The 23,554-nt window shown below is 66.0% G+C and overlaps 1 protein-coding gene across 1 annotated transcript; it reads right to left on the bottom strand.

Moving 5' to 3' along the window:
• Positions 1 to 1,019: 1,019 nt before the first annotated feature.
• On the bottom strand, positions 1,020 to 22,297 carry TERT (telomerase reverse transcriptase). Its single transcript, XM_047094314.1, is given in 17 exon segments — positions 1,020 to 1,217; positions 1,680 to 1,817; positions 2,648 to 2,772; positions 5,590 to 5,651; positions 6,036 to 6,162; positions 9,340 to 9,528; positions 11,141 to 11,212; positions 11,551 to 11,664; positions 12,387 to 12,472; positions 13,095 to 13,190; positions 13,861 to 14,019; positions 14,404 to 14,583; positions 15,088 to 15,268; positions 16,595 to 16,790; positions 20,676 to 20,958; positions 20,960 to 21,964; positions 22,079 to 22,297. Coding segments are annotated over 17 exon segments (3,336 nt in total). The 3' UTR covers positions 1,020 to 1,113.
• Positions 22,298 to 23,554: the final 1,257 nt, after the last annotated feature.

Raw genomic sequence — 23,554 nt, 5'->3', positions numbered from 1 at the left:
GCTGGATGCAGGGCAGTGGGCTACCACCCACCCCCCAAGCCCCCGTATCATGCCCCCGCTGTCCACTCCGAGGAACCCTCCGGAAGGCGCCGATCATGTGGACGCTGAAGCTAGCAGCCGGAGGAGAAATGTGCTTGGAAGTCCCGGTGTCCTGGGCACAGGCCCACCCCCCTTCCAGGGCCCACCGTGCGGCCAGAGCCGGCTGAAGACGGGGTGCGTGCTGGGCTGGGGCCTTCCCTACCCAGCCGCACCTGCCCCGGGGAGGCGCCCCTTCCCCCTCCCCCCTTCCACATCCCTGCCCCAGAAGCCCCCTGGGACCCCTGCCAGGCCAAGGACCCCGCACATCATGCAGGGACACAAGTGTAAGTCTCTGTGATTAGAGACCGGCATGGATACCTCACACAGTGTGTGCTTTAATGCAAACGTGGGAACATTTAAGCCTATGAGAACAAGGGCTCAGAGTGTTCTTCCCGTGGCCCCCAGGAGTCACAGGGGAGGTGGCAGGTGCAGAGGTAGGAGGCCACGCAGAGGAGCACCCCCAGGAAAACCTGGGGCCACCGTGTGCTGAGCAAGGGCCAGCAGGGAAGAGTCCGGAAGTGGGGGTGGCCGTGGACAGGGCGTGCCAGACACTCAGGCTCCAGGAGGCCGGCGCGTGGTGGGAGGGGCAGGGCACGGTCACAGGCAGGGGCAGGGATGGGTCTCAAACAGCTGACTGGGCCCTTGGCTTCTGAGGAAGAAAGCTCGATGGGGCACGCATCTGGACGCAGCTCAGGGAAGGAGCCCACATCCACCGCCGAGCACCCCACATGCCTCTCTGCGCCCGCACTCCAGACTGGGGCTGCCCCACAGCAGGGGGTGGGATGGGGGCGTGGCAAAGGTCGGGACGTGCTCTATTCAGACGGCCTGACGCCCCGGCCAGGTTCTGCCACCTGCCCCCTCCTTTGGTCAGCAGCTGAGGGACAGGACCCCAGTCGCTAGCTGGTGGTGGGTGGGCTCTCTTCCACAAGGACACGGGCACCGGCCTGGCCAGCGGTGCGTGGTCAGCTGGCCCCCCCCACCCGTGACGTGGAGCCACGTGGAGCCCGCCCCGGCCTGCCAGGAGGACGGGGGCCATCAGTCCAAGATGGTCCTGAAGTCTGCGGGCAGGCCCGGGGAGGCTGCTGCCTCCAGGGCATCCAGGGTCACCCTCGGGAGCTGCCGACACAGCTGTGCTTTGGCTGCAAGGGACAAGTGAAATCAGACCGGCCTGGAAGAAACGCCTTCCCCAACCCCGGGCCTCGGGACTCCGCCGAAGGCCAGGCAGGCACGGTCTGTGTGCACAGGCCAGGCTCTGGGCACCAGGTGGGGAGGGCAAGAGGGGCGTTCGGGAAAGACTTGTTGCTGGGGGCCCTGTGCCAGTGTCGGGGCAGGGGCCTGGGGGACTCCCTTGTGGAGGGAGGGGGGCCTCTCCCCACGGACAGCAGGTGTGGGGAGGTGGGGTGGCCGGCGGGGGTCCAGGTCCTGCGGTGAGAAAGAGCCTGCAACCCGGGACGCCTGAACCCCATCACCTGGGCTCCAGACCCAGCCACCACCAGTGAGACGTGGAGCGGCCGCGCTGCCCATGCAAGCACATGGGAGGACAGGGCCCCGTGCCTGCCCAGCGGGGCGCCCCAGGGGCTGGCGCTCGCTGTGCCACTCACCCGCCCGGAGCGGTCCCAGAAGACACCTGTAGGTGCCGCTGTGACGAGCCAGCTTGAGCAGGAAGGCGTGCAGGCAGAGCCACCGGGCGGCCTCGGAAGGAAACGGGCCGGAGGCGCCCTTGGCCCCTAGGGACAGCCCTGGGGGGGGGGGGGGGGGAGACACAGGGACCACTGAGGCCCCGCCCGCCCTCTTCCCCTCTGATGCTCCCGATGCCAGCTGGGGTCCCTGCCCCCCACCCCGAGCCCAGGAGCAGGGGCAGAGGCCAGGGGTCAAACAGGTGATTTTGTTTCAAGGACGGCCCCAACACAAGCACCAGGGACCCTGATGGCTGAAATGCTTCCTTCCACTTTTCCGAAGAAACTTGCACAAAACGGAAAACAGCAAGGACCCTGGGGACACGGCTCGGCCTGGGCTGCCGACGGACCAGAACCTTCTGCGAGAGGCCACGGGGAGCGGAGACCATCCTTGGGGGTGCCCGGAGGAAGGCCGAGCTGCGGACGGGGAGCCCCAGGCAGAGGCGGGCCAGCGGCCCACGTGGGCGCCCCTCACGTTCCCCTGGGATGGGCAGCCGGTGCGGGGGCCGGCCCCCTGCCGACCCCTGGCCCGCCCTTGCGCAAGTGGCCGGGGAGAGGCGTGAACGCGCCCGGGCCTGACGGAGGTGCCCACCAGGAGGAGGCCAGGAATGACCCTCACACTCCCAGCACACAGGACTGCTGCCCTCGGGCAGAGGGCGGGTGAGAGGCCGGTGCGCCGTCGGCAAGGGCCACCGCATCTACAGGCGGCACGAGCCGGACTCCCTAAGTCCCCCCCCTCCCCCCGACGACTCCGCTGGCGGCAGGTGCGGCACGGGGGCTCCTGGAGCACACACAGCACCCGGGATCGGAAGCAGGCGGGCGAGCAGCCTGGGCTTTGCCGGCACCCCGAGTGACCCCCCCGAACCCGCCAGCCGCCGGCTCACTGCGCACACCTGTGTTCTTGGCTTTCAGGAGGGAGTAGCAGCGCGACGCGGTGTCCGCGATGACACGGAGGAAAAAGGAGGGGTTCTTCCTCACCGGCTGGTTGAACGGAAACTGGAGCACGCACGCGTGGAACCTGAGTGAGGGACACCGGTCAGCGCGGCGTCCCCTGGCTGGAACGTGCGTGTGCACGCGTGCCCGGCCGGCAGGCACGCGCACGGGCATGTGTGTGCGTGGGCGCACGTGCACGCGGCCGACCACACGACAAGGCCTCGCCAGGTGCTCACTGACCACCTGGGCCCCTTCTGCGTGCGCGTCGCCCCACCAGTAACCGGTCTTCACAGGTGTGGCAACCATGTTGGTGTGCGAAATACTTCCCACCTGCAGGAACCGGAAATGGGTTTGGAAGGCACAAACGCCCCAGGGTCAGGGGAGGGGAGCACGGTCCCTGGAGCCCTGGGGGAGGGCGCTGGGGGGAGCACGGTCCCTGGAGCCCTGGGGGAGGGACCTGGGGGGGAGCGCGGTCCCTGGAGCCCTGGGGGAGAGCCCTAGAGGGGAGCATGGTCCCTGGAGCCCTGGGGGAGGGACCTGGGGGGAGCACGGTCCCTGGAGCCCTGGGGGAGGGACCTGGGGGGAGCACGGTCCCTGGAGCCCTGGGGGAGGGCCTTAGAGGGGAGCATGGTCCCTGGAGCTCTGGGGGAGGGTCCTGGGGGGAGCACGGTCCCTGGAGCCCTGGGGGAGGGACCTGGGGGGAGCACAGTCCCTGGAGCCCAGGGGGAGGGACCTGGGGGGGAGCACGGTCCCTGGAGCCCTGGGGGAGGGCCCTAGAGGGGAGCATGGTCCCTGGAGCTCTGGGGGAGGGTCCTGGGGGGAGCACGGTCCCTGGAGCCCTGGGGGAGAGCCCTAGAGGGGAGCACTGTCCCTGGAGCCCGGGGGGAGGGACCTGGGGGGTAGCTCGGTCCCTGGAATCCTCGGGGAGAGCCCTAGAGGGGAGCACGGTCCCTGGAGCCCTGGGGGAGGGACCTGGGGGGGAGCACGGTCCCTGGAGCCCGGGGGGAGGGCACTGGGGGGTAGCTCGGTCCCTGGAATCCTGGGGGAGAGCCCTAGAGGGGAGCACAGTCTCTGGAGCCCTGGGGTGGGCACTGGGGGGGAGCACGTTCCCTGGAGCCCTGGGGGAGAGCCCTAGAGGGGAGCACGGTCCCTAGAGCCCTGGGGGAGGGACCTGGGGGGGAGCGCGGTCCCTGGAGTCCTGGGGGGGAGCACGTTCCCTGGAGCCCTGGGGGAGGGACCTGGGGGGGAGCGCGGTCCCTGGAGCCCTGGGGGAGGGCGCTGGGGGGGAGCACATTCTGCAGGTGGAGAACCCCTCCTGAGTGGACGCTGCTCTCCCAGCGCCTCCAGCCCGACGCCCACCCTCAGCTGTGAAGGAGCTGAGCCCGAGGGTTCCGATCGGACACTGCACGAGAGGGTCCTGCCCCAAGGGCCACGTGGACACACACGGCCTCGCCCACTCATCACCGGCCAGCCTCACATTTCCACACTCCCGCCCCAGAAAGGGTGGTGTTTTTAGGGCCTCCCACCTGCCACAGCCTCTGTATTTGGAAACGGCCGATGCTTCTGCATGTGGCCAGAGAAGCCATTAGCTCTGGGTACCCGCCGTCCGGGGGCCGCATGCGCCCTCACGAGGAGCACAGAGCTGCCGAGGGTGCCTCGCCTGAACCCAGGATTTGAATATGTTCCCTGGTGGGCAGGTGTCCCGGGCCTGGGCTCACGAGGAACAGGTCCACAAGTGGGGACACGAGAGTGGGGCCCCTCCTTGAGGTACACATGACCTGGCCACCGGGGCGTGGAGCTGGCCGGGGGACTGGGCTGCCCTTGCAGGAAGGCTGCAAAGCAAGGGTGTGTCCACCTCAGTCTTTAGCTGTGTGTGGCGGGGCGGGGGGGTGGGGGCACCTTCATGCTTATAGCGAGCACGTTGTCAGAGACCTCCAGGCAGCTCGCCCACGAGAGCAGCGGCAGGGGGTTTGGAAGACGCAGGGAAAGGCAGCATTACAAGCACAGAGCACAGGACAGGAGCCCTGAGCGAGGCCCTCCCGGGACACGACGGTGGACGAACGCCGGGCAGGCTCCGCCCCCACGGCCGCAAGGGGCACAGGTGCTCTGGGGCCTGGAGGGGGTTTCTGGGAGGAAACCCAGCCACCCAGCCGCGCCCAGTTCCCGTGAGACAGTTGCCTCGTTCCACAACAAACACACAACCAGCTAACGCGGACTCCGGGGGGCTCTACACTGATGCTCGGCCCCTGTCTGGCCCCGTGGTGCGCACACCTGTCTGTCCTGACTGTGGGTAGAGGCTGCCTGCTCCCCTGAGCTGAAGCAAAGCCCGACTTTGCGACCCTGAGGCCAGGGCCGGTGATGTGACCTGAGGCATCGGCACAGCCTGAAGGGGGAAACGTCCCCCCTCCCCCGCCCCACGACTCAGAAAAGCACAGGCACGGAAGGGATCCACGACTGCCCAGCCACGTCCCCGTTCTCAGCGGGACGACCTGGAAGCTCCCAGGGATGGAGAATGTTCCAGAAGCACATGATCAGTGGGGCGAGAATAACCGCTGGGCTCTTCGGGAGCCACGTCCCACCACCCATTTCCGGGGGACATCAGAGGGCTGTGGACCCTCACCGGTACTGGCCTGATCCTCTCTGAGACCCGAGGCCCCTGCGAGGTCCTGGGTCAGGGCACAGGAGTGGGGACACCCCAGGCCACGCTGGCCACCCCTCACTGCCTGGTGACACAGGCACTTCCCACACTGAGAAGCACCCGTGCACATGCACGAAGCCGAAGCGTGTGCGACTGAAAACTCTGCAGATACTGGGACCCAGAGGGTAGGGCGTGCTCCAGGCCGAGGGAGGCCCAGGGCACAGAGGGTCCTGTGGCATGTGGTGGTGTGGCTGGTGAACCCACCTGTAGGCCTGCAGCAAGAAAATCTTGTAAATGTTTGTATAAACCGTGTGGATGCTGTTTACCTGGGTCACAAAGAAAGAAAAACATTGCAAATGCCTCCGGAACGTCAATTTCTGTCACAGGCCAAATGGAGGCAGAAGGAAGTGGCCTGGGCGGCCCCGCCCTGCCACGGTGGCAGGGGCTGCTGGAGGGAAGGACAGTCAGGGAGGGACAGGACGTGAGCGCCCAGTGGCTCTAGAGCCTGAGCCCCAAGGCCTCGGACCCCCACCCCTCCGTGGGGAGGGACCCAGGTGCCCAGGACGAGGGGCCCAGGCGGGGCTCAGGGCATTCATACCCGTGTGTTCACACCCGCACACACACAAACGCTCATGTATTTAACGCGCGTAGCTCTCAGCGGGCCGGGCTGAGCTCGGGCACCTGCTGGCGCCCCCTGGCCGCGGGCTCACCTGCAGATCCAGAAACACGGCGCAGCACTTCAGCCGCATGACCGCAAGCAGCTTGCGACGCATGTTCCTCCCGGGCCTGGTGCCCTGGCTGAAGGTCAGGCTCGAGCGAATGGAGGTCTGGGCGTAACTGCGACACAGAGGGGAGCCCCTGAGACTCGAGAGCGGGGGCCCCCGAGACTCCAGCCCTCCGCACACGCCAGGCGCGCAGTCGGCCCGCCCGCACCCGGCCCCGCCCGCGTGTGAAGCCAGGGCCAGTGGCAGCGGCAGACGGCACGAGGACTCAGACGGGGTGGGGCACCCACGCACCACAGGCATCTGGGTCACGGTGCGGGTCATTTACGTGTTTGTTATTGACAAACGGCACACAGCACCAGCAAGATCTGTGCGACTCAACCAACGCATTGACCACACACAAGCACGCGCCTTCCTGGGAGAGGGTCCAGGCTGGCTGGGGTCTCGTCAGGCTCGGCCGGGCAGCTGGGGCCTTGAGGCCACAGCCTGGTGCCTTCCGACAGCCCCGAGGGCTTCTCGGAGGAGGAGGTCGCCCCACAGACAGCCTGACCCCTCTGATGTGGTCTCAAGGTGGGAAATGCGGAGGACACGGGCAGTGGGAGGAAAGTCACCCACTCGGCAGCAGTGACACCTGTGGGCATTCCAGCCACACCGCCTCCCTGCACCTGAGCCCCCACAATGAGCCCTTGACCGGCGTGACACGTGTCCTGGGACGTGTTCCTTTGTACCAGCTTGGGACACACTTATCTCGAGTCCGAGTTCTCATCTTATTAAATGTTATTTGACAGCAATTTTTTAAAAACGTCTATATATTTTCAGAAAGAGAGAGGGGGACAGAACCCCAAGCTGGCTCCGTGCCGTCAGCGCAGAGCCTGACTCAGGGCTCGGACCCAGGACCCCGGAATCGTGACCTGAGTTGAAATCAAGAACCAGATGCTTAGTTGACTGAGCCACCGGGCGCCTCTTGACAGCAGTTTTAATGGCAGAATAAGGTTTCTTCTTGGTGAGGCATCAACACCTACGCGGCCACGATTTAGGTCGTTTCGCCGTTGGCTGTGCTAAGTCACGCGGCCCAAACGGTCAGGTGAGATCTCTGATAACATCCAGGAATTTTTTTCTGGAGGACGGGTTTCTGGATGTGCAATTACTGGGAAAACGTATGAACGCTTCAAGGACCATGATGTGAGTTTACTGCTTTGCAGAGAAGTCGGTCCAGTTTGCCCCACCCTCAGGAATGTGCCCGCGAGGCTAGCCACAGCGCTGCCGAGGGGCCCGAGGGACGGACGGGGCCTGGGCGCCCTAGGTGGGTGGGCAGAGCCTTCCGCCAGCGCCTCCACGGGCTGGTCCCGGCCGACCGCACTCAGGACCGCCGCCCTCTGCTCCGTGCCGGGTGGCTACCGTGGTCTCTTGCTGCCGTCTGCTACAAGCCCCCGCGTCCACCCGTGCAGAGCTCGGTGCACGGAAGCGAGAGTGCTGGAGCCGGGCCCGCGTTCGAATCCCGCTCCCTGCGACGCTGGGTGACCCGGGGCGGGTCCCTAACCCGCCCCCGAAGGACATGCCCAAGACGCAGCTGTGGGCCCCAGACATCGGGTTCAGCGAGGACACGTGGCTGCGAGGTGGCCTTCCCTTCCCCGCTCACAGGTGCTCAGAGCCGCTCCCCGCCTCCCCCTGGCCTGAGGCCCACCCAGGCTGCACGCCCCACCCCCGCCCCCGGCACCAGGTAGGGTGGCCTCCACCCACCTGCTGCGCTGGGTCTGCTGTTTTGTCTCCTGGGCGCCAGGTGGCAGGGCTGGGGCCGACTCGCCCAGACATAAAGTCACCCTGGCTCCACCCGCCGCACCAAGGCGAACTCGCCTGTCACCGGGTGTGACTGCCCGGCACCCCCCCCACCCCCCCACCTCGCCTGATGTGGGGTTCGGGGAAGACTGGGAGGTCTGCATTGTCACTGTCCTTCCCGAAACGGCGCTCACCCTCCTCCTCGGCCCGTCGAGCCCTTGCTTCGAGTGCCGCCACGGGTTCCCAGGCGCCTCTGCCTCCGCGGCTGGGCCTTTGGGGCCGCTTTTGTGAACAGGCACCTGCTGACGGGGCCCGAGGGGGCAGAACGCCCGGCGACACCCACCTGCTCTGGGGCATCGTCCTTACCCAGGGACAGTCCCCGGACGGGATGCTGTCCCCAAAATGGCCACAGCTTCTTGGGGAGCAGGACACGGGCCTGCAGTTTACGACCAAGTGGTGTGGTTGGGGCACAGAGAGCCGGGCAGTGTGATGGGGCCCAGACGGCAAGGGAGGGCCGGAAGCCGGGGACAACCAAAGACAGGGGCGCCGGGGGAGGGGGAGAGGCCAGGGCCCCCCCGGACGGAGCACGGATGAGGGCCGGAGTGAGGGGCGGGGGCAGCAGGGCTGAGGCAGCGGGGAGCGTCTGCACCCGCTTCTCCCCAGAGAGCACCCCTACAACGGGACCGAGTGTGACCGGGGGTGTTCAAGCCGGGACAGCTGGTCACCAACACAGCAAAGCGGAAGGCCCGCCATCCCCCGCTGCCTTGGAATCTGCAACCTGTACTTTTTATTCAGAAAAAGGCAGATTCGTGCATTCCGCACCAGGCCTGAGCTCAGCCTGGGAGCTCGCGGGCTCAGGGAAGCTGGCTGTTAGGGGTTCAACTGTGTCCCCAAAATCCATGTGTGGCAGCCCTGACCCACGCGACCCCAGGGTCTTTAAGAAGTGATTAAGGCTAGGGCCATAGGCCCAGATCCAACAGGACCGATGTCCTTAGAGGAAGAAAAACACACTAGTGACCCTTGAACACGGGGGGCAGGAGGTCCGAGGGGGACCACGGCCGTCTACACACCAGGGAGAGAGACCTCAGGAGAAACCAGCCCACCCGCACCTGGATCCCAGGCTCACGGCCTCCAGGATGTGAGTGCATGAACACCTGGTTTAGCGGCCCTGCCCGTGGTATTTTTCCCGGCAGCCTGAGGCGCCACGGTATTGTGTCCAGAGCAGCCCCCATGCTCCACGGCCCCGCTCCCGAGGGGTAAAGGCGACCCAGCGAGGCCACGGTGGCCGTTACGGCGTGTGCCCCGGTCCTAAAGAGACCTGTGCCCAGCAGGTCCCCGCAGAACACACTGGTGACCCCCAAGTCTGCCGCACAAATTCCTGTTGCCGGGAACAAGCCCAGGAAACCGCTCACCTGGCGAGTGCCCACCGCGCCCTCTGAAGCTGGGCACCCCTGGCCTGAGCTCTCGGGGTCACGCGGAGGCAGGAACGGGGAGTGCCGACCGGCGTCACACGCACCTGGAGTAGTCGCAGAACACCTCCAGGGTCCGCGTGTCCAGCAGCAAACCGCACCAGGGGAACAGGCAGTGGGCGGGCAGCTGGAGGGGGGCCGCACTGCCCGGGGCGCCGGTGTCCACGGGGAAGTTCACTGCCGTCTTCTGCAAGTTGGCTGTGCAGCCATACTCAGGAACACCGCTGACCAGGGTCCTGGGGCAGAGAGGCCGCATCAGCCACCCGGAGGGGGTCTGCAGGCCCCAGCGAGGTGCCCGAGGAAGCCAGGCAGGGCCCTGCTCTGACTCCAGGGGCCCGTCCCCACAGGCTTCTGGGTGAGCGAGGCCAGCGCCCAGAGCAGGGTGGCTGGGCCGGGGAAGGGCTGAGGCTGAAACCTGGGGGACGAGCAGACACCAGACGACCCTGGTCCCAGGTCCCAGGCCCCAGGTCCCAGGTGGGCTGTCAGCTCGGGACCAGCTGACCATGGGGGAGGCGGGGCCCCGGGGGGCAGGCCGAGCTCAGGGGCTGAAACCCTCTTGGGGACAGCCAGCCGCGTCCACATGTACAGCTACAGGTCACAGTGTCACAGTGGCGGCCGACAAGGTCCACAACTGTAATATGCCAGTTTTAAAGGAAGTGACTGTCTGCCATGGGGCGGGCTCTGCATCAGGAAGGGCCTGACACACAGGATGGGTGAACCAAGGAGGGAGCGTCTTCCTGAGACCACAGCCCCAGCGCCTGCCCCGTGGACCTCCGGCCTCCAGGCCCACCCACGCCGGTGCCAGGGCTGAATGAATCCTCAAAAATCTCCCCCTGGACACAGGATGTCTGCCCCAAGTGGTCTGCATCCTGGGTGGAACCCCGACATACACTGAGCCACCTGCCTGTAGCGTCATCCCTAGAACTTTCTGTGATGGCAGCAGGACCCCGTGCTGAAGCCCCAGGCAGCCACTGGCCACGTGTGGCTAAGGAGCTCTTAGAACATGGCTGTGCCCGAGGATCCCGAGTTTGTCATTGGGCTGAACTCTGAGGAGCGCACGTTTGTGGGAATCCTGCCCCGGGCTGCCGGGAACCCCTGCGGGCAGGCTCGGGGTGCAGGGACGCTGCCCAGATGGCTCTGTCCAACGACAGCACAGTGACCGGAGCAAACACCCCTGGGTTTAATGATCTTCTCCTTCTCTGGAAAAGCACACTTGAAAATCAGCCCCGGATTCCTGGGGCCCCGGAGGGGCAGTGCTGGGGATGCCCTTCCCAAGGCAAGGACCCCAAACTTGAGACTTCACTCTGGAGAAAGGAGCCGGCCCCCCACATGTTCACTCTGCAGACATGAGCCAGCCCCCTACGTGGTCCCAGGCCCCGGAGCACCGTTGAACCCGCTGTCCCTCCCACGTGGCCTGCAGAGAGAAAGATGCCCCAGGAGCCGTATGGGCAGGTGCAGCCCTCACCTCTGTTCCCTCCGTGTGTGGCACAGCCCCATCGGGGGTGTCCCTGTCCCTTCTGCTGTCTGCCCAAACAGCGCACACCCTGACTTGCAGGGGGCCTCCGGGGACACAGTCCCCGCCCGCCCAGCCATCCAAGCCCGCTCCCCTCCACCCACAGCAGCGCGCACGCCTGCCGCCACGCCCGCGGCTCCAGCCCCCTCGAGGCTCAGCGAGCGTGGCTGCCGCCTGGCTCTCAGGACAGCCGGGACGCACAGTGCGCCGTTCGCCCGAGGCCGGGGCACTTGGGAGGCACGGCCGCCAGGCGAGAATCACTACTGCTCCGCCCGTCGAGTCGGCGAGGGCTCATGAGCCACAGCCGAGCCGTGGGACACGGGCAGCGCCCCTACCTGAGAAAGGCTTGGGCTTGCGCCAGGTGAGGCGTGACCAGCAGGAAGTCGTCCACCAGACGCAGGAGCACCCTACGAGAGGACCGCCCAGCACTGCAGCGGGGGACCCCGTGTCGGGGTTCACCAGGACGGGAACGAAGTAACTCTCTCCAGAGAACCTGACCCAAGGCTCGCACCTCAGGCGGGGCGGGGCGGGGCGGGGGGGAGGCCGGGCGGCGGCCGGGCTCTGGGGCCAGGGTGCGGCTCCGGCGGGAGCCCGAGCCTTGGCCGCATTCGCAGCCGCCTGCTTGCTGCCCACCACGTGACCCGACACAAAGACGAGAGGGTGGTCCGTCCGCGTCAAGAGGACCCGAGACACGAGGCGGCTGGAGGCAGGACCACACACACACGCACACAAAGGGGACCCGTACCCGTCCTGCTGGATCCCAGAAAACAGCCTGCTCTCCATGTCCCCGTAGCACAGGCTGCAGAGCAGAGTGGACAGGATGGAGCCCTGGGGGATCCCCTGACACTGCACGTAGGACCTGGGGGATGGGACGTGGGTAGCGGCGGGTGGCAGCAGGCCACGGCGGGCCTCCTGTACATCCCGCGGACACGCAGGCACGCAGACCCGGGGGCGTGTGAACCGGTCTGTTCACACGTGCGATGGCCACAAGGGGCTCGACCCTTTTCGTAATGATCGGAGCAGACAGCAAGTGGGTGTCACGGGTGTGGCCCCGTCCACGGAGAAAGTCCCCTTCTGACCTCGGTGCCACTCACATGCACGTGCAGGTGCACTTCCTTCGTCAAGGCTCACCTTGCTGTGCACTTGTGAGGGTGCTTTTCAGGAAGATGCTGGCTTATCCTCCTCACGTAGTTACGTTTTAATAAGAACTACGGTCATTCATAACATAACAGCCCCTCCCAGAAAGCTTCCCACCCTTAGTGCACAGGGCGTGGTCCCACGGAAGGTGCCCACCCTCCAGGCCGACCTCCAACAACCTTGGCTGTGAGCCTGAACCCCCAGGACCTGCTCTCAGCAGATGCACCCTGAGGTCCTCGTACAATTGCTTACCCAGGGAAGCTAAGTCTTGTTTGCACAGACAGAAAAATTATCTACCAGCATTTAAACGCCAAAGGGCTTCTGGAACCCCGGGAGCCTCGCTTCTGCTATGCCGGCCGAGTGGCCACAGCGCCCGTCCGGACCGTGACCCCACCCAGCACAGAGGGTTTCACAGGACGGGAAGGTGCCAAGGACCCGACTTACTTGCCCCCGATCCTGATGACGTGGTTGTGCACCAGGCGCAGGAAGAGGTGGAAAAGGCTGTGGCCAGTCTCGTTCAGAGAGGAGCTCTGGGGGAACAAAGGGAGACACGGGCGGGCGAGGGCGCGTGACGCACACAGGCAGGTGCGCCGTGCCGGACGCTGCTCCGGGTGGCCCGTGGCCCCGGCCGGGCTCCAGCCGCGCAGGCCCAGACGGCACGCGCCAGGGTGTGACCTGCATCACCCGGTGGGGCCCCGGCTGGGGAGAAGGGGTCGGGACGTCAGAGCCTCAGTGGGGGGGCCAGCTTGTCCCCGATAACTGGTTCTGCACAAACCAGTTATGGTGCTGCGTGGGCTGGTCCGTCACCGAGGGCCCCGCACTCAGGAACAGCCCTGCTTACACGCAGGAAAAACGGGTTCCCACTAGGTGGTCGATCCCAGGTGGGGCTACAGAGCAAGTCCGACTTGTCCCAAGGAAGGGGGCACCTGTTCCTTCAGCCTTGGTCAAAGCTGAGGGGAAGGACGTCTAGCAAACTGGACTGCAGCAGAGAACCTGGCCAGGTGGGAAAGGGAGACAGGCAGCCACAGACAGCTACAAGCCTCCGGCAGTGTGGTTCACTAAGAGGCCGCCCTGGGGGCTCCTCCGGCCGGACGGTGGCCTCAGCCACGTCCACGCCCCACGCTGGCAGCGAGCTGCGTGCCTGACCCCCACCTGCTCGATGACCACGGCATCCCTCAGGGAGCTTGTCTCCTGTAGATGCTCCACGAACTGTCGCATGTAAGGCTGGAGGTCCACGAAGGTGGACACCTGCAGGCAAAGAGGAGGGGGCGTGAGACGGGTGCACACCCCCCGGGGCCGGGAGACCTAGTCGCAATGAGGGGCAGGCAGGCGCCGTCTGACAGTGGAGGTTGGGAACGGCCCCGGGAGCAGGTCACGGCCACAGACCGCAGAACAGCCCCTTGGTCAGCCCCTGACAACTGAGGCCATGCCGAAGGAAGCCGCTGGGGGTCCAGTCTTTGGGGGCAGCCCACCTTCCCGAGACCCCTCTGTCGTGGCAGGTGGAGCCCGAGCGGATGGCGGTTGGGGTCCGGGGCCACCTAAGCAGCCAGGATGGACGGGGGCAGGTCCGGGGAGGAGGGACTTCAGAGAAATGAGCCAATGTCGTGATTCCCTCCGGAGTCCTACCAACCCTCAGTGCTAGGTGCCCGAGGGGCTTGCTCCGGCTGCACAGGGGCAATGACCACAGCCCGCAGCTGCCACCTGGGGCCTGGAGGGAGGAAGCCAGGTGAGCACAGGGGGCAGTGGTGGGAGGAGGGGGCTGCCCGGTGAGCACAGGGGGCAGGGGGAGGGGGCTCCCAGGCGAGCACAGGGGGCTGGGGCAGGGGGAGGGGGCTCCCCGGTGAGCACAGGGGCCTGGGAAGAAACACCCGCACCACAGACACCCTCGGTGTGGAACACAGGCCCCTCTGGGTCTTACGTGTCTTTTGAAGGACTTGCGGACGTGCCCCTGGGCGGTTCTCTGGACCACTGCATACTGGCGCACGCAGTACGTGTTTTCTTGAGGCCTGATCACGTTGGCGATCACCTCCACCAGCTTGTCCTGAGGGAGGGCATCGTAGGCCCCCGTCACGTCCACCTGTGTGGGAATGGAGGCGTCTGTTCACAGCTGCTCGTGTGCTCACCCGGCCCCCGGGGTTCCCAGGTCCTGCCATCAGCAGACCCAGGTAAGAGACCCTGACGCCCACTGACAGCCCCATTGCCCCCGCACACACCTGTCCCGTGGCCCCCAGACTCGGCACCCCAGCGGACGCCTGCGTCCTTCCAGGTTCCCCGAGACGTGACGTGGCTCCACCGAGGGGCGCCTCACTGGGGCGAACGCAGGGGCCTGAAGGCCAGCCGCTCCCACCCCCTGGCCAGAGCCCACGGTGCAGGGCCAGCTGGTGGGGGGGCCGCTCCCATGGGCCTCGTGTCCCCGGCTGGCTCTCCCTCTGGTGCGGTGGGACCGGAGCCAGGTGCCCACCTTGACAAAGTACAGCTGGGGCGCTGGGTCCTGAGCCCGCACGCGCAGCACAAAGCTACGCCAGACCCTGTGGATGTCGTCCATGCCCAGCACAGAGGCCCCTAGGAGGCTGGGCCGCCGGGCCCGCTCGTAGTTCAGCACACTGAACAGGTTCTTCACTTGCGAGGTGAGGTGCCGGACCTGTGGGGCCAGCCAGGGACACGGGCAGCATCATCAGAGAACTCCAGGCAAAAGGGGGCCCGGGTCGGACCTCCCCGCCCCCACCTACCGGGCCCCCAGAGAGGAGGCGGCTCCCTGCCTCTGCACGTCCCCTCACCCACCCAGCGCCCAGAAGGGCCAGATGGCCGATCCCACCATGCCCCACCCCCGGCCCCTGGGGCCTCCCTGGGACCTGTCCCACGATCCTGGAAACTACGTATACAAACTGTAGCTGGTGACAGGGCTCACCCTTCACCTGCTGAGCCCCCGGCCACAGACGGGGGGTGGGGGGACACCTTGGGCGTCTCCTAAGACAGGCCTGCCACTGAGCTCCTTCTCCACACCTGGATGGATGGCCCACCCGTGGTGCTCTGCCCTCCTGTGGATCTGTCAATGCCACAGGCCCCTCTCTGGGCCTCCTGTCGGCCTCAAAGCCAAGCTGGGGTTTAAATGCACTTTGCTTAGAAACGAAACAATAGCGATGACCTTCTTGTCTCTGCGGAACGTTCTGGCTCCCACAACGTAGTCCATGTTCACGATTGGCCGAAGCCCACTGGGCTTGGGGAGGAAGCGGAGTTTGGATGTCAGCAGAGTGGGTCTGGCTTCCTGGTGTCTCCTGACCTCTGCTTCTGACAGTTCTCGAAGATGCACACTATTGAAGTGTTGTCTGAAACAGAGAACCTCGTGGGATACGGCTCAACGGCCCTGCCAGAGCCCGGGGTGGGCAAGCCTGGAAGAGAGCACCAGTGCTCGCACGTTGGCACAGTCAGGCGCCCAGCGACCCAGGACGCTGTGGCTGTGGCCGTGGCCGGCCGCCTGCTGGAGCGCCCTCCCGCCGAGGGTGCCGGGACACCTGCTTCCTTCCAGCACAGAGCCGCCAGTGGCACAGGCTGGGACCAGGCGGGACCTTTGGGCAAGGGTAGGGGGAGGCGGTGACTGGTGTGGCCCCCACAGGGGAAGAGAATCATCTCTCTGCGGACCTGTCGGCTCGTCACCTGTGGCCTTCACCCTTCCCCCCAAAACCACCCACAGGCGGGGGCAGGTGCTCCCTGGGCTGGTGGCCCGCCCAGCCCACTGTGGTAGTCACATGCCCCCCGGGGCAGGGGGATGGTTTCCACAGTCCCCTCAAGAAGCCTCAATGGCTGCTTTGGGTCTGGCACCAGGAAGTATTTAAGTTATTAAATAGGCCGTGCTGTCTGCTAACTCAAACCTACGATAAAGGCCTCCAGACCCTCTTCCAGATGCAGGAGGACACGGGCCCCAGCGCCACACGGCTCAGGGGACTCCGGCCCAGCCTCCTCCGCAGAAGACAGCTCGACTCAGGTCGTGGGCTTGACCCACAGGCCAGACACGGCTCAGCACCCCTGGTCCCGCCATTAGGGTCCTTGCCAAGGCCCGAGAGGACGCTGGGCACGTCGGCCGGGCTGCAGAGACGCAGGGCTCGGGTTTCCAACAGTCACGCCATCCCCTGACCGGACCCCGTCCAGCCTACGTTCACCACAATCCTTCAGTCCTTTACGTAAAACAGCCTCTGGGCGACGGAGACAGACGTCGCAGCCACTTGGAGGCCACTCAAGCGGGAGCTCACTGCGTCGGGGCAGTTTCACGAAGATGCCTCTGTCCCCAGACACTTCCCCCAGGTACGTTGTCAAATAGGCCGGGTTTTACCAACTTGTGACACAGTCCCATTTATTCTGTGTGAACGAAAACAGAATCTGAGCCGTAGGCCAGGGGTGAGCCAACAACCTGTCTGTACGGTTGTTTCCACTCGGCACAAACTTGTGCTTTTGAGGCCCTAGAGCCCAGCTGGCCCAAACTCTGACTCCACGGGTAAGCGGCGGCGGGAGGGGGCCGGTGCCAGGAGTCTGTGCCCAGCGTGGCTCCCCCAGCAAGGGGCCCGCAGGGAGCCCAGAGCCCGCTGGGTGGGCAGGACTCGGGGCTCTCGTCTGCACGGAGCGGACAAGACACGACCGAGCGACGCTGACTAAGACACCTGATTCCTATGCTCTGCAGCTGGCTCCAGATCCTCTTCCGGTAGAAGAAGAGCCGGTTCTTCTGAAATGTGGTTTCCGTGACGTAAAAAAAGGACTTGAGCAGCTCAACCACGTACGTGCCCATCAACCAGCACAGGAGCTTGGCCAGGACCTCCTCTCTGCGGCGGTGTTCGGCGGCTGGGACACAGCGGGCCCCTGAAACGGGAAAAGGCACAGAACCCGGCCTCGGCCTCGCGCCCGGTGAGCTCCCCTCGCTGGCACTGCCCATGGCGGCCACCACTGGCTGCTTGGAAGGGGGCGGGGGGCCTGGGACGCAGCCAGAGGAGGGGCGCGCGTCAGCAATGATGCTCCTCGCGATCGCGTGCCGAGGGGAGAAGGTTCTGGGCACGCTGGGCTTTAAGAAAAGACGTCAGTAGGTTAGCTCCACCTCTCCTTGTTTACTTTGTAACGTGGCCACCAGAAAGCCGAAGTTACCCGTGCCCCCGTTAACGTTTCTACCGGCCAGAGATGACGAGGCTCCATCATCAGTCCCGGCTTACAAGCAGGGTGACGGAGAAGCAGAGACGTGCTCTCCACACGGTGACGCACGGACACTAAGCGGCATCACCAGCCGCAGCAGGACCCAGAAACGCCTGCGGTTTCCCAGGCCGAACCTGCGAAGGTTCAGACAAGCAGAGGTGGCCACACAGGAGCTAAGGGCGGGCAGACGCCGTGGGGCCGCGAACACTCACACGGGGCTAGGGACGCACACCGGGGCCCCCTCGCCTCCTCGGGACGCACGCCAGGGGCCCAGGGACATGAACCAGGGCCCCCCACCCTGTGGGACGCACAGCAGGGGACGTGCACCCAGAAACGTCACGAGTAGGTCTCACAGTGTGAGAGGCGGTGGCATGTATACGGCTGGGGGCTTCACCACCAATAACTGACACAGAAGAAACCGTAAAGGAGAAGAAAGGGGGTCCAGAAGCTGGTCCGGGACAGAGGACACAACGGTGAAAGAGGGCAGGGCAGGGGACAAAGCTCGCCCACACTGACCACAGAGCACACGACGACCCCCGGCTTGGGACAGAACTAAGGCAGTGGGGAAACCGAGGTGGGGGTTAGGCCCTTGTGCTGCTCAGGGGGAGGGACACCGAGAAGACGCAGAGCACGGGGGCAGACCGGGAAGGAGGACCTGCGTGGGAAAGGCGGCCGGATCGGGAAGAAAGGGGGGGCGTCCAGGCTCAACTGTGGTCACGGGAAAGACACGAGAGCCTGCAGGCCAGTGGCAGAGATCACCAGGCTGGACGGCAGGGAGGATGAACACTCCAGCTCGTGCTGCTGGTCTGAGCCAAACCACGAGGCCGTGGGAGGGCCAGGCACGAGCCGCAACGGATCAGAAGTGTGCCCGAGGCAAGCACCCTCCCAGAGAGAGCCAGCGGGCGCCCTGCAGGCACGAACACACACTTCAAGGGAACAGGCACTCGGAGGCGATCGTCAGGGACATCAGGATTCTGAAATGTGCTCCCACCTGATAAAACCTACGAGCCCACCCCCGAGGACGCCCACACCCCCGTCAGCGCCTCCCCTCGGGGAGGGAGACGCCTGGGGCACAAGCACCACAACCTGCCGCGGGCGACCAGCTGCCCACGGAACACACGTCTGCACACGGAACACGTGTCTGCACAGCTTCAGAGAAGTGGGTCTAACACACACACTGCTGCACAGCGCCTGTTGTCGATAAAACCAGTAACAAGGGGCGCCTGGGTGGCGCAGTCGGTTAAGCGCCCGACTTCAGCCAGGTCACGATCTCGCGGTCCGTGAGTTCGAGCCCCGCGTCGGGCTCTGGGCTGATGGCTCAGAGCCTGGAGCCTGCTTCCGATTCTGTGTCTCCCTCTCTCTCTGCCCCTCCCCCGTTCATGCTCTGTCTCTCTCTGTCCCGAAAATAAATAAAAGTTGAAAAAAAAATTAAAAAAATAAAAAATAAAACCAGTAACAAGCAGCTGAATAACTGGCTGATGGAGACTGAAATGGGAACACGATGCGTCACGTGGAAACCTGGGGCACAGCTAAGGCACAGCCAGGAGGGAATCACAGCCGCTCACCCCTGAGAAGTTAGGAAGGGAGTCCGGGTGGCCCTGGGGGAAGGTGGGATGCGGCCCCCAGAGACCCAGCTGAGCCGGTGAGGCCCTGAGACAGCATTTTCTACTCCAAGGGTCAAAGGGGCCCCGGCGGGGGGTGGGGGGCACACTCCCACCCACAGTTAGGAAAAGCCACCGCGTGGTCACAGAGAAGTCAACGGGACGGGATGACGGGAGCAAAGCACAGCCTACAAGAGCCACGTGAGCCCAGGGTAAGGAGACAAGGGCAGCCGCCAGCCCATGGTAGGTTCCGGGGAACAGGCAGTGAGCGGGAGGTGCTGAGGCACCTCCAGAGTTTCCACCAGGAATCCACCATGTGACGTCTAGCAACACCCGGAGGCAGACGTGGACAGCCCGGCCGTCTGGCCACCAGGGACGGGGACCAGGTTTCTGACGGGAGTCAATAGGCAGGACAATGGTCAGGGCTGGCTTGACAGAGGCAAGGGAGCCCGGGGGCTGCGAAGTGAGCACCTGCACAGAGGAAGGGGTGCTCCAGCAGTGGGGAGGGGGGTGCAGGGGGTGAGAAGACACGACCGCCAGAGCAGAGCTTAGAGACCAAGGCTGTCCCTGCATCGTTTATCCGGCCCGGCGGGCAACTGGTGCGACCACGGCCTTGGGAAGGAGCAGATGGCCAGAGCCACAGCTCAAGTGTGCAGGGACACGGGGAGGTGCAGGGGCTCGGCCCCCCCTCCCCAGGGGAGCACCAGCCCCCTTCCGTGTGCGGTGCACAGAGGCACGGCAGACCTCGTGTGAAGCTGGGGCAGAGCCACAGAACTCAACCCTTTCCACAAAGTGAGCCACGGCCCGAGAGCGCAAGCCCTGTGGAGGCTTGTCCGAGGGTGCCGGACCCTTCGAGGCCCATCCACGTGGCACGGGGCAGGGAGCCGCTGGTTATGGATACATCAGCACGTCAGGCGAGAACGTTCTAGAGGTCTGCCGTGTGACAGCACGCTTACGCTCGGCAGTGTCTCCTGTGCAGTTACGTCTTGGGAGAACAGGCCGCTGCTGTGTGTTGTTCTCCCACAGTTTAAAAAAAACAACTTACAAACCCAACTTATCAGAAGGTCGCCCTGGCTGCCTGCCATCAGCTGGCCCCAGAGCCTCCAGGGAACTGCCCCCCGCAGAGGCCACTGGAAGGGAGGTCTTTGGAGATGCCAGCCCTCCCCACCACCGGAGCCTGCGACATACAGCCCAGCTGCCAACCTCCGCGGTCTTCTTCGATCTAGACGTCTGGGAGCTCGGGGGAGGCCAAGTGGCAGACACCCGGTCTGTCCTGGCCGGTCCCTGGCACTCCCGGCACCGGTGTGCCGAGCAGGAGGGTGCTGGCCGGCAGGGGGGCTGGATGGTGGCTGGACCGGAGAAAACTCAACATCAAGCCCAGACAACGAAAGCGGGAGGGAGGCCGCGGGCCCAGCTTCAGAGTCAAGGCCCCGCAGGCAGCCCACTTCCCTGAGGCAGGAGAGCACCCCGCTGCTCCCCGGGGACCCCCTTGTTCCAAAAGATGGGGCCGGGGCCCCATCCTCCTCTGCCAGCCCTGCCGGGGCGTTCGGACCCGCATGCTGGCTGAGCGGATGCGTGTGGAAACCCTGGAGCCTCATCTCCCGCCCCCAGAGGAGCGGACTCTCGTCCCAGCGGCCACTCCTATCCGTGCGGCACCGTTTCAAGGTGCTAAACCTTGAAGTCAAAAAGGACGACGAACAACGTGCAGGTACGCTCGTGAGAGCTTCTGGACACTTCCGTCTGTTGCCATAGCCCTGCCCGTGTGTGTGTCACGTCTGATCGCTGCCTGTCCCCGGCACCCAGGGCCTGCCCGAATCCGTCAGAACCTCGAAGGTGCATGCAAACAGGCCGGGAGGGGGTCCGAGGTGGAGTCAGGTGGACCGCCCACCTCAGGCAGGAATCCCCTGGGCGGGAAGGCCGGGAGGGGTCCAGCAGGCACCCGCTCGCCCGGGCTCCTCACCTGGGCTCCCGCGCAGCCAGGCACAGTCCTGCACCCGCATCTTCCAGGTCAGCTCCTGCAGCGAGAGCTTGGCGTGCTTCCCCAGGGAGACGAACTTCTTCACGTTCCTCAAGAAGCGGCGCCGGTTGTGCCCGGAGCCCCAGAGTCCAGCGGGCACGAGCCTGCGCAGGCAGGCCCGCAGGAAAGCGTACACCTGCCAGGGGCTGCTGTGCTGCCGGAGAAGCTGGAGCAGGCCTCCGGGGGCTCCCGGGGGCCGCCCCAGGGCGCAGCCGCCCGCCCCCCCCGCCCACCCCGTGGCTAGACGCCTCCGCAGGGGCCGGGGCCCGAAGCGGGCAGTGCGCCCTGAGGAGCGCGTCGTAGGGGCACCGGGCGTGGTTGGCAAGCAGCTCTCGGAACAGGGGCCGCATCCGCCAGTAGCGAGCGGGCAGGCGGCGAGGCCTGCGGGCAGCCCCTGGCCGCGGAGACTTAGAGCCCAGAAAGATGGCCTCCAGGAGTGTCCGGGCCCCTGTCAGGCTAGGCTGCAGGGCACTGAGCAGGAAGGAGGGGCGCAGCCGCTCCTTGCCTCCCGGGCAGTAGAGGAAGTGCTTGGTCTCAGGGTGTGATAGGTGTGATAGGGGCACGCCCTGGGGCCGAGACAGCCGCGCGCCTGCGGAGGTGAGCCGAGTCCCAGGGGGCCCTCCCTCCCCGGAGTTGGCCTCCGCGGCGGCCCTGGCAGATGTCACTGCGCCAGGTTCGCCGCCACTCAGCCCGTGGGCCCTGCCCGGGGGGGCCCGGGAAGGCGGCCTGTCTGGCCCCCGCTCGGGCTCTGGGGTCACGTCGTGCCTGGGCCTCTTGGCTAGAGGCGGGCTGCTCCCGCCGCCGCCCCGACGCCGCCTCGCGCCCGCGTTTCGGGCCTGGCGCGTGGGTCTGAGGTCCATCCGGGTCCCAGGCCGGTGGCCGGAGGTGGCGAGGGGCCGGGTGGCGGCAGGTGCACAGAGGTCGTAGAGCGGCGGCCCGCACACCTGATAGGCGCAACTCGGGGCCACCAGAAGGTAGAGCGCGCAGCGCGTCAGCAGGTGGGCGAGCACATCGTCGCCCACACGGCGCAGCAGCAGCCCCCAGGCGCCGCTGCCGCGCAGGGTCTCGGTTACCGTGTTGGGCAGGTAGCTGCGCACGCTGGTCGTGAAGGCCACTGGCGGCCCACCGCGGGCCCCGTCCAGCAGGGCGAAGCCGAACGCCAGCACGTTCCTGGCGCCGCGTTCGCAGAGCCTCTGCACCACCCTGGCCACCAGCTCCTTGAGGCAGGACACCTGCGGGGTGGAGGGGGCCTGAGGTGCTGGGGACGGAGGCGCCCCGGGGCCTCAGCGCGCAGCCCTCCCTCTCCCACCCCGGCAGGCCCGAGCGGGGTCCCCAGGGCAGCCCACCTGGCGGAAGGACGGGCCGACGGGGGCCGGCCGCGCGTCCCAGGGCACGCACACCAGGCACTGGGCCACCAGCGCGCGGAAGGCCGCCGGGTCCCCGCGCCGCACGAGCCGCCGGCCTTGCGGCCCCAGGCGCCGCATGAAGGTAGCCAAGGGCAGCACCTCGCGGTAGCGGCCACGCAGCAGGGCGCGCACCGCTCTGCACCTGGGCGCGCGCGGCATGGTCGGGGAGGGGCGGGGTCCGCGGGAGGAAGGGGCGGGCCCGGAGGGGGGGGTGAGGGTGTCGGTGCGAAGAGGCGGGGCTTCGCGGAGGAAGGGGCGGGGCCTGGCCGGGGAGGCGCCTTTCGGGGTGTTCGCACCAAGGTGTGGCGAGCCCCCTGCGTCCCTTGACCGCAGCCTCCCCGCGCAGGGACCACGAGCCCTTCCAGGACGCTGCGGTCCCAGCGAGGGTCGCACAGTGGGCAGCGATGGAGTCAGGGGGGTCACCTGGGGAGTACCCCGGGGGGAGCCCTAACGTGGGGCACCTGGTGCGCGCTCAGCGCCTCCTGAGAGGGGCCTGTGGTTTGTCACTGTCAAGTAGGCCGTGGCCCAGGCGCTGAGCTGGGGCTCCAGCCGGGGGTGGGAGTGGGGTGGAAGGAGCAGGGTTGCAAATGTGCGAAGATGCGCAAGGACCAAGGTCGTCAGCGCTGGTCCACGTGGGCCTGGGGGGTAACTGAGGGCGGTGGGCAGTGAGCTGGTGGCGGCAGCACTTAGCTGCTGGCACGGCCTCCTCCTGACCTGGGCTGTGGGCTCTCTTTTTCAGGTTCTTAGGCTTCTGTTGCCCCACCGTAAACAAAAAACCTAAATCAATTCCCTCCTAAACCGTGTCCAGACAGGAAGGGGAGAGATCGGAGGCCCACGACCCCCGCGGCATCATCTGCAGGCTCCTTTCAGACCCAGAGCGTCCGCCGGCAGGTCACGGACCTGCCTGCAGCCTGCAGCGCCCCTGGAAGAGCCAGAAGCCCCCCGTGCGGCCCGGCTAGAAACTCCCCACAACACTGACCGCCCCCCACCCAGACCAGGGGGCCAGTTTTGACAATGCTGGTCATGACACTCGAACAAGGCACGTCGGAGGAGCCCCCCAGATGAGATTTCACCTGAACCCAGGTGCCACCGCGTGTCCAAGTTTGACTCCTAAGAAGCAGACAAACCTCTGGGTCTCAGGAGGCTGACGGGGACGACGTGCCCGAGCTTGGCGAACACTGGATGGCCAAACACATGTTACCCTTTAATAATGTAAGAAGCCGAGTTGGGAAATTGCTTTTATTCCTGGCTGTAGCGTTTATACAGGCCTCGCCTCTGGGCCCCGAGGGGGCAGAGGGTTTGCATAGTCACTGGGCTCGCTGGGCAGTCTGCCCTTCTGCGGAATACTCGGATTACGTGCTGCTGTTCTAGAATTCTGCGGAGGGAGCACTGGAATCTCCAAGGTTGTTTGAGAAC

Source organism: Lynx rufus, unplaced genomic scaffold (genome assembly GCF_022079265.1).
Source record: "Lynx rufus isolate CCGP_SWC_20201006 ecotype Redwood Valley unplaced genomic scaffold, mLynRuf1.p SCAF_1, whole genome shotgun sequence".
Lineage (NCBI taxonomy): Eukaryota > Metazoa > Chordata > Mammalia > Carnivora > Felidae > Lynx > Lynx rufus.
Note: the sequence above shows the minus strand (reverse complement) of the source record. Positions and strands in the feature narration are given on the sequence as shown.